Source organism: Calliphora vicina, chromosome 1 (genome assembly GCF_958450345.1).
Source record: "Calliphora vicina chromosome 1, idCalVici1.1, whole genome shotgun sequence".
In the NCBI taxonomy this organism is placed as follows: domain Eukaryota; kingdom Metazoa; phylum Arthropoda; class Insecta; order Diptera; family Calliphoridae; genus Calliphora; species Calliphora vicina.
This window is the reverse complement of record NC_088780.1, coordinates 6,562,519-6,573,704: the sequence shown is the minus strand read 5'-3', so window position 1 is coordinate 6,573,704 and position 11,186 is coordinate 6,562,519. Positions and strand designations below refer to the sequence as shown.

Here is an 11,186-nt window from a genome sequence, read left to right as displayed (position 1 = left end):
TACTGTGAAAATTGTTGCAAATAGCGTGAAAATACATTTGATTTTCATTAGATTTTTTATTTTTTTCCCAAAATTATTTACTCAATATATTGTATATCAAGTGTGAAAGAAACGTTTAAAGAAATCAACGTGAAAACAAAGAAAGTAAAGTAGTGGGTCTGCAATATGAAAGCTGGAAATCAAAGAAGGAATCTCACTAGGAAGAAGTATTATTAGGAAGTAGAAGTAGAGAATCAGCTAGGGCACTCCTCTGCATAGCCGTTAGTCAGTTTCATCATAAAAACAATTGGATTTTTGTAGATGTAATAAAATTAAAAAAAGTGAAAAAATAAGAACATTTGAGTGCTAAACAGCGAGTAAAAATTCTTCTGGTGGGGCGTGTTTTGTAACACTGGTGTTTTTTCATGATCCTGCTAAGAAGAGGAAAACCATTTGTGCTAAAGAAAAAACGAGTTTTTGTGAAATAATGGACACTACAATGACGCAGCAACGAAACCGTTTACAGTCGGGTGCCACAACGACAACAAGCTCAAGCAGTTCAACGCCTACCATGAATGTTGGACTAAATGTAAGCACTAACAATGCCATTGGAAGTAATATTGTTCAAGGTCCTGGTACACTATCGATGAATACTGAACCAACACCGCCAATAGAAGTACGAAGTACCTCTTCTTTCGCCAACCTATTGGACGGGTTTACTTCCCGTGTCTCAGGAGACCGTAGTCATAGTGCGGCCAGCACACCTAGTTCTAGTAACTCTAGCTTGGGCGCAATAGGTGTTGCTGGATCGGCGCCTGGAATCGTACCAGGTGGAGTGGCTAGTGTTGGTTCAATCTCAAGTTTGACCAGTATTGGTAATACTGCCAATGCCTTCTACTCTTCCATTGGCTTGGCATTCAACTCCTTGACATCACCTATAACTGCAGCGGCAGCCGCAGCATCTGCCACTACCGCGGAAGCAGCAGCGGTTGTAGTAGCAGCGGCTTCAGCGATTTCCAATCATCTAAGTTCGCCGACCAGTACGACGCCTCCACGAGAACTCGATGATGATGACGAGGACTGTGAAGAGGACGATGAAGAAGATGATGGAGATGATCGCAAAGAGGTGTCACCCTCAAACAAGAAATCATGGACTGAGATAAAGGCCACTGTAAATGAAATACGCAAGCAATTATCCAATCTATCTAGTATGGTACCAACAAATATACAATTTCGAACTCTGTCCGATGGTCGAGTTCGATGCTATTTCCTTAGCACTCCTCCCAATGCCTGGGAAACAACATTACTCTATACCGATATAAATCTTTCTATGGCATCACCTACCGTCGACGAACTGGCATCGCCTGATAGCCCAAATGATAGCGGTAGCATACGAATGGGTTCTCCCCCCTCATCGAAAGCCTCTTCGCCAACAATGCAATCTAGCGGCTTTACATCTAGTAGTGGATTTATGGGCAATCTTAATAATAGTGGCATTAAAAGGTTAGTTGCGCCACTATTTTTGATTTAATCATCATTGAAATTTGTATTTTTGCTTCATTCTATCGTGCAGACTTCAGTGGAACATAGTGTTACAACAGCCAATGTCAAGTGTAGCAGCATCAATTGGTGGCAGCAATGTTAGTGTGTGGTCAAGGGAATTTCAATTGCTGCAAGAACGAAAACGTCTCTCAACTTGGGGAATTACTTCCTATGAATTGCACAAACCAAGTGGCAAAATAGTGTTTCCATGTTTTAACGATTTGTATCAGTGTCTTGATACTGGATATAATGTAAGTCTGTTTCAAATATAATGAATAGTGGCCCCAGTTTTCAGAACTTTATGACAATGACAAAATTATAAGAAAAATATTTTTAATAACATTTTCAAAAAACCGCATTTTTACTAAAAAAAGATTTCCAAGTCCTTCATGATAAATGGAAAAGTTAAAATCTTTATTACGAAAAATTCAAAATAAGCTAGTTTAAGTTTTAAAATTGCTAATTTTGAGACTTGGTAACATTTTAAAGTAAAAATATACATTAATGCTTTATTGGTTTAGCTACGGTTTTTTTAATATATTCTGAAATCGAAGTGAAAGTGACTATAGGCTCTATTTTTACTATATATGTATGTGTCATACAAAAATAAACATCGTGTTAAATTCTTTTTTATTTTTAAATTCTCTTCTTTTACATAAGGTTTTATTGTTTACACACTTTTTTCGTGAAATTGGCGTTTTTGTAAAGTAAGATTTTATTGGTTGAAATATTTTTTTTTATAAAAGATTTTTAGTTAGGAAATGTAACGATCGTTTAATAACAAAACACTTATGAAACATATAAAATAGCCAACAATATAAAACATTAGGTTGATTTCTTTATATTTTGTGGAATCCAGACAACCCTGTAAAACTTTATATTTTTATATACTTTTATTCTGTTAATATTCACATATAATATTTATATAAGTTTTTTACATTTTGCGTTTGACTTCGTTAATGGAACCAAAAAACTAAAAAAAGTAAAACCACCCAAATGTTGGCTTCAAAATTTACCAACAAAATGTTGAAAAAACAATAATGCATATTACTATATTACTGCACCATATCTGTTGAGCAGTACATTAATACAACTCTAAGTCCAAAAGTTGAAATTTTTGGTAAAAAAAGAAAAACTATTCTCGTCCGTTCCAATATTTTTTTATATTTTTAAACTACTAGCAATCATACACAATTAAGAAATAATGAGCAATGAAAGTCGTTTTCATTGATTTTAAAAGAAAAGTGTTTTTGACCATATAAATATATTTAATATATTAATATTAAATAGTGTATTTTTTTTGTTATTATTATTTCTCATATTATTTCCGAATTGTGATAATAAGTGAAATGAAATGTATCGATCGTTTAATCAACAAAACACTTATTAAACGTATACAATAGCCACCAATTTCAAACATTTTGTTGATTTTATTATAATCCAATAAAGTTCTTAAGCTTTTTCATACTTTTAAAACTATTACCGCCTGCAAAATATTTAATGCAAAATCATAGCAAAGTAAAAATTTGAAATAATACTCCGTTATATTCCTAAAATATATTGTTAATGCGACATTTGTTTCGTTTTCCACAGACTAGTCCACTCTTCCCTATACAATTGCGCACATGTCCTCAATGGGCCGCATTGGATCCACAAATATGTCCACAAAATTCCGATTTAATTGCCTACATAAGTGGATGTGACATTTGGGTTACCCATACACTCAGCGGTCATGAGGAACGTCTAACATTTGCCCATGACGGACGACGTTCTTTTGCCGATGATCCTCTGAGTGCCGGTCTACCATCGTATGTAATGCAAGAAGAGTTTAGTCGATATCAAGGATATTGGTGGCAACCCCATTCGGATGGTAATAACTTTATCCTATATGCTTACAAATAATACAAATACTCTTTATATTTAAATATATAATTGCAGATGGTATATATCGTATTGTTTACGAAGAGGTGGATGAATCTGATGTGTGTTTATATACCTTTCCATCTGCTCATTCTATGCCTGGCGAAATGGAAGAATATCGATTTCCACGCACTGGCACAGCAAATGCCAAGTCTAAGTTAAAACTGGTGCAGTTTGAGTTGAATGAATCGTTGCAAATAAGCGATGTATGTGTTAAAGATTTGACGTATTCGCTGTCGGTGGTATTGCCCTGGCTGGAATATATAGTACGTGTTGGATGGACCCCAGATTCTAAATAGTAAGTCATAAGGAACAGGAAACTTCAATTAGAATTATTGTGTGTACACTGGATTAATTTTTCAGTGTGTGGATGGAGGGTATGGATCGTAAACAGCAACGTTTGGACTTATTACTTATACCTCTAGATAACTTCTGTGAAACCTACAGCAGTTCAACACCATCTCCCTCAGGTTCTACTGATCATAGTTGGAAAAGTCCTTACTGTAGAACTGTATCGCCACTACAGGTACGATTTTCTGACATACCACTATATATGAAACTTATTTTAAATAGTCGCCTTTAATTGAAAAAAGGTTTTAAATACTCAAGTTTCCGATACTTGGCTGAATGTTCATGACCTATTGCACTTTTTGGAAATAACTGATACAACAGTGACATTCCTATGGGCATCTGAAGATACTGGGTTCAGACACATTTATTTAGTAACATCCAGTCTTTCGGCAAAAACCATGAATGGTTGTAATGAAGCATCGACAGTGCCCCCCAGTAGCAATGCTTTCGATAGCAGTCAACGTTTAAAATTTCATGGCACAACTAATGCGGCCGACAGCCATGGAGATATTATAGATGCAGCTACCTTACATCCAAGAATAATTAATAAGGTAAGATTAACGAAATTAAGTAACTTAATTTTAATAACTTATAAATAAAAATCTATATACATATTATTTGAAAGGTTGCTCTTACATCAGGCGATTGGGAGGTATTAGGTAGAAACTTATGGGTGGACAAGGAAAACCAACTAGTCTACTTTTTAGGTCTTAGAGAAACGCCACTCGAAAAGCACTTGTATGTTGTCAGCTTGCAAAGACCCGAACACATCAGACAATTAACCGAGCCAGGATATTCATATCTAGTAGAATTTGATGAGGTAAGAATAATAACATAGTTTTGCAAGCTTTTCAACTTTGCTATTTAAATTCGGCATAATCGGACCACAAATGGCAAATGGAGATATAAGCAAAAAACTGCGACTACCTTGATTTTTGACCTACAGTGGTGGTCAAAACATATGCAACTAGCATCAGAATTTTACAAAAGTTGTTTAAACTAGTTTTAAAGGTAAACAAAAATATTCATTTTCTTATAATATTTTTTTATTAATGCTTTAAAAATGAGAATATGAAATTTAATTCAGAATTTTTTGCATTGAAAAGAAAAAAAATTAAAAAATCTACGTATGGGTTGATATTTCAATGTCCAAAACATATGCAACTAATTGCTTCTAAAACATTTATGTCTATAAAACTTAATATTTGGTGGCTAATCCTATATTTTCAATGACGGCCTTACATCGACAAGGCAGTGAAGCTATAATATTGGCAATAAAATTTGCAGGAATAGCGTTCCAAGCATCTACCAATCCTTGAAACGTAATATCTGAATTAGTGCAATTTTCGGGGTCGATTCTTTGATTAACGATTTCCCAAAAGTTCTCAATGGGATTTAAATCCGGTAATTGTGGTGGCCATTCCATTACTGAAACTCTTTCTTGTGCTAACCTCGATTTAACAACATGTGAAGAGTGCTTGGGGTCGTTATCGTACTGAATAACTCATGGAAGAGGCATATTATCCTCAGAATTTGGAAGCATTACTCTTTCCAAGATGTCTCTATAGATAAATCTATCCAATATTTCATTAATTTTGAGCGATGGGCCAACACCAGCAGCTTAAAAACAGCCCCCATACCATTACGTTGCATCCTCCATGTTTCACTGTCTTTTTGCAGTATCGTGCTTGAAGCCGCGTGTTAACTTGTCGTCTTACGTAACACATGAAATCACTTCCGATGATATTAAATTCGGATTCGTCGCTAAATAGGACTGTCGTCCATTTGTTTTCTGACCAATTTAAATGCTCCATAGCAAACTTCAAACGTTTCTTTTGATTACGTTTTGATATAAGCGGTTTTTTGCGCGTAGGGAAAACGTCGGTGAAGCATGCAGGATGCAACGTAATGGTATGGGAGTTGTTTTTCAGCTGCTGGAGTTGGGCCATCGCTCAGAATTAATGAAATAATGGATGGATTTATCTATAGAGACATCTTGGAAAGAGTAATGCTTCCAAATTCTGAGGATAATATGCCTCTTCCATGAGTTATTCAGTACGATAACGACCCCAAGCACTCTTCACATGTTATTAAATCGAGGTTAGCACAAGAAAGAGTTTCAGTAATGGAATGGCCACCACAATTACCGGATTTAAATCCCATTGAGAACTTTTGGGAAATCGTTAATCAAAGAATTGACCCCGAAAATTGCACTAATTCAGATATTATGTTTCAAGGATTGGTAGATGCTTGGAACGCTATTCCTGAAAATTTTATTGCCAATATGATAGCTTCACTGCCTTGTCGATGTAAGGCCGTCATTGAAAATATAGAACTAGCCACCAAATATTAAGTTTTATAGACATAAATGTTTTAGAAGCAATTAGTTGCATATGTTTTGGCCATTGAAATATCAACCCATACGTAGATTTTTTAATTTTTTTTCTTTTCAATGCAAACAATTCTGAATTAAATTTCATATTCTCATTTTGAAAGCATTAATAAACAAATATTATAAGAAAATGAATATTTTTGTTTACCTTTAAAACTAGTTTAAACAACTTTTGTAAAATTCTGATGCTAGTTGCATATGTTTTGACCACCACTGTATATCTGGATTATTATGTCATTTGCATAGAAAAAGGAAATCTAATGATAGACGAACAATTGGTCAAAATCGCGAAAATCAGAATAGTTTTTCATCAAAATTTTGTTTTCGCCAACAAACATTTTTCGTACAAATTTTTTTATTAAAACATTTTTTCAACCAAACAAAAATTTTTCATAAAAAATATTTATTTTTCAAGAAAAATTGTTTTAAATTTTATCTTAAAGTATACTTTGGTAAGGGTATAAGATTCGGCATAGCCGAAGTTTCTTTAAACTGAACCAGATTTATAATAGTAACAATTTAGAATATATTTTCGAAAAATCGGTGCAACAGTAAAGAAACCCGTTTTGTGATGAAACAAATGACCAGATAATTGTTGCATATAATTCCAACAAATGTTAATCTAAAAGATAAGGTGTCACTGACTTTCGGTGGACTACAAAGAAATATAAAAATACAAATTGATGTAGAACATACATATATACATATGTATGTGCTATATTTGGCTACGCTGAATCATACATACCATACGAAAACAAAATTTTTGGTAAAAACAATTAAGAGTGGTATAAACATATATACCCATCAAAAAAGTATACTTAGATAAATATAAAAAAAATTTTAGTTGAAAAAAAAATTTGGTGAAAAAACTGCGCAAAAATCGAGGCTTTGTTAGACAGACATAGCTATGTCGACTCCTCTATCTAAAACGATCCAGAAGGTCACAAATGAAAAATGTGGAAATTACAAACGGAATGACAAACTTATATATACCCTTTCCACTCATGGTGAAGGTTATAAGAAAATGTTGGTGAAAAATAAGGGAATAAATATCTCAGCCATTTTAAGTAGCAACCGAACCAGGACTATATCCGATATATTGATGTATCAATCATGTTTGTAAGTTATTGGGGGGTTGCGGACAATCTTATATGTATCCTCACCAATTATGCTGAAGGACGGTTATATACATATAGCAATGTTAATGGTGCCTAATAGATTTCAACTTAATCTACTTTTTTTTTGATTTCTTGTAGTCTTGTCAATTAATGCTGCAAGTTTATTGCAATATCCAGCGGTTGCCGTCTTGTAAAGTTATGCGAGTGGCACAAACATGTCAAAATGGTGGCGTAAATGGCATTCAGTTGTCTCTAATGGGTTACTTACACGAAGGTGGCAAACCAGAGCCACATTATTGTCCTCAAATATATTCACCTCAACTGCCTTCGGGTGAGATTGTATATGCGATGGTGTTTAAACCGCATAACTTTCAACTGGGTGTTAAATATCCTACTGTTTTGAATGTTTACGGTGGGCCGGAAGTGCAAACTGTTAATAATACTTTTAAGGTTTGTTACGATAAATTATTAACAAACATTTTCATATCTAATTAATGGTTTGTTAATTTTTTGTTTAGGGTAAACATCAGCTGCGCATGCATATGTTGGCAGCTCAAGGTTACTGTGTCATCTGTATAGATTCAAGGGGTTCAAGGCATCGTGGCATTAAATTCGAAGGCCACATAAGATGTCGCATGGGTCAAGTTGAGTTGAACGATCAAGTAGACGCCTTACGAATTTTGGCTGATCAATTGGGTTACATAGATATGAATCGTGTAGGCATACATGGTTGGTCTTATGGCAAGTAGATTGAATACAACATCTTTATCACACCACACGTCTTATTTAATAATTTGTATGTGTTTTTATAGGAGGTTATTTAAGTCTTATGGGTTTGGTGCATTATCCCAACATATTTAAGGTGGCCATAGCTGGTGCGCCAGTCACAAATTGGGAATATTATGATACGGGCTATACGGAACGTTATATGGACTTGCCACAAAACAATAAACATGGTTACACTGCTGGTTCGGTACTCAATTACATACATGCATTTCCCGACGAGTAAGTAATCTACAAAAATTCCATATTCATTTGAATATAGAAAATTTTGTTCTTTTTATTCACAGGGATAATCGTTTATTGCTCATTCATGGTCTCATCGATGAAAACGTACATTTCTTTCATACATCCCAATTGATAAATGCCTTGAATAAAGCAAATAAGCCGTATACTCTACATATATTTCCCGACGAACGACACTCGCTGAGAAATCTGGAATCTAATAAAAACTACGAGACAAAGTTATTATCGTTTTTGCAAAACTTGTAAATTATTATTCTCTGCTCTCGTCTCGTGTGTCGTTTGTGCAGAAATGAAGGAGAATGCTGAATCAAAGGCAGAATCCTGGTTGCAACACAGAATTATACATATATTATGTTTTGAGACTTTGACTTCGTTAATTGTACAATCGGATACATTTGTTGTGTTTGTTTTTAATTGCTGCTCCTTTCTCCCCTCCTAGTACTACTCTACAGCAACTATTATCTATCTATCTTTCTACTACTCACACTATTTTATTTTACAAGAAATTCTCAAAAAGGCTTCTACTAGTTCTCTGTGGCTGTCATCATCTTAAACGTCTGCTTAAGCGAATAACAAAGACATGTGATGCGAAAACGGCTAATGGCAGAGTTATTGATCGATTGGTTGGTTGATTGATTGCTTTTCCACAAAAATAACAAGGACGTGTAACAATTGGATAATTGATTGATTGATTGCTTCTAACAAATCCTGCCGGCGTAATTATGGTAAAACGTTTAAGAAATATTTATAGAATTGATGAAGAAGACGGACAACCTGTTATTTTATTGTGTGCTCGTTTAAAATTTAATTTCAATATATTTTTGTAATTTAAATAAACATAAATTATCAATGTTTTTATATAAATGAAATTTAAAAAAGTGTTAAATTATTTCTAGAATTTCAAGTTTTAAAAAATTAAAAGCGTTTTTTGTGAAATCATCATTTATTTTCTTTCTAAATTTGTTTTGTTTTTGTAAACGCAAGCACCACTGAGGGAGAGTTGCTTGCTTGTCAAATTAAATTGTATTATTGGTGTAAAGTACTAGGCACTCATATTAGGAAACAGGGCCACATCTGTAATTGAAATTTCAAAGAAATCGTTGCTTGGATTAGATAGTACAGGTGGGAATAATAATTATCTAACTTTTAATTTGTAGTATCCATTAAATAATGTGAATAAAACATGCAAAAATTTACCGATGTCACAAATTAAATCCAATTTAAAATGTATTTCTTACAATGCAAAACAACCCTTTATATATTAGATTTATTAATACAAAATTAATATTTTTTGTAGAAAAAATTCAAAATATTAAAAATAAACTATATGTAGAATTTTGTAGTGGCCTTAAAACTATATTGTAGAAGAAAGAACTTAATATTCAAGGAACTTAATATTCAAGTAACTTAAAATAAATATGGTAATCCTGATCTCGAAAAATACATCCCGGATTGTACATTTTAAAATCTCGAATCTTGGGACTTTTAAAAACCAGTTATATTAATTCAATATGTATAATGTATGTTTTTCTTAATTTAAATTAAATTTTCATGCTGAGGCGAGTACTTAAGATGTATCAATACTATTTTTAAATAAAAATTATTAAAAAAAAAAAAAAAAATTAAACAATCTTGTAAAGAAATACGATATTTATATATTTATATTATTTATTATATTTTGTTAAAAAGATGCAGTTCATTAAATTACATACTGCAATGAAAATTTGTAGTGGACTGCATGCAAATCATTTCAAATTAACAAAAATATCTTTCAAAATATGATTCTAATAAGCTTTTTTTTAAAAAAAAAATAAATAAAGTAGTGAGTTAAACATGTTTCAATGTTGTGAAAACGCGTCTGAATAAGAATGATTGATCAACATTCAAATATTTATTATTATAATCTCCATACTTCAAAACGATGTATACATACCAATGTTTTCAGTAGATTCTTCCGTATTGTAACTACAATTTTTGTATCTTCTAATTTCTGAGTTTCGAACTTCATCACGCAGTTCTTTTAAAATATCCGCACACTTCTCGATTTCTTCACTTGGTACTGAATCTACTTTATTGGTAGTTTGGTTGCCATGATTTGATTGGTAATTATAATAATTATTCGAATTGGTTAGTCCATTATATTGGTGTTTGCGGCGACGTAGTGGGAGCAGGCAAGTTGGCATTATATTGTATTGCAGACATAGATATTGTGTGATGGTCCCTGAGCTCAGTTAACGCTCCCTGAGTAGAGTTAAGACCATAGTTGAATCTGGGTAAATTATTATTAGGTTTTGAAATGTTTTCCGCTGTTTTTAACGAATCCGTATGAATTTGCGTGTTCTGTTTCTGCTCAGGGTAGACATTATTAGGACTTTCAGTTGTATTATTACTTGATATTATTGCGGCATTATTGATTAGTTCATCGGCTGGAGATTTGATTTGGGTATTGCCGTGGGCAGAGCATAAAATAATCAGTTTGAAAGTCGGCTGTCAAGCGCCTAATGTAAAATTGCTATAAATGCTTGTCCTGAAGATCTAGGAGGCGCACTGGATATCATGCGCATAAGAAACGCATGTGTTTGTGTGAAGTATTAGATTTGAAGTTATTTTCAGCAGAAAAGCTAATTTATCATTATTGAGTTTATAAAATTTTTAGGTGCTACCAAAATTTTTTTTTAAGTTCTGGCCAAAACGGACAAATAATGATTACTTATTACAATAAATAAAGGAAAATTAGGCACAAGTTTGTGAGATCATGAGCCAGATGAGACGGACTGTTTCTACTAATGTTTTTTTGCAACTGTTAACAATAAATATTACTTATTATACACGTTTAGCTAATTTAAACTTACCCTTGT

General features: G+C 33.2%; 1 protein-coding gene across 1 annotated transcript; it reads left to right on the top strand.

The window, feature by feature from the left end:
• The first annotated feature begins 294 nt into the window (after positions 1-294).
• On the top strand, positions 295-9,267 carry LOC135949328 (dipeptidyl peptidase 9). The gene is made up of 11 exons (XM_065498857.1): positions 295-1,482; positions 1,553-1,772; positions 3,115-3,391; positions 3,460-3,739; positions 3,805-3,967; positions 4,035-4,343; positions 4,418-4,612; positions 7,441-7,752; positions 7,821-8,043; positions 8,115-8,307; positions 8,373-9,267. The coding sequence occupies exons 1-11, from the start codon at positions 467-469 to the stop codon at positions 8,572-8,574; spliced, it is 3,390 nt and encodes a 1,129-aa protein (XP_065354929.1). The 5' UTR covers positions 295-466; the 3' UTR covers positions 8,575-9,267.
• Positions 9,268-11,186: the final 1,919 nt, after the last annotated feature.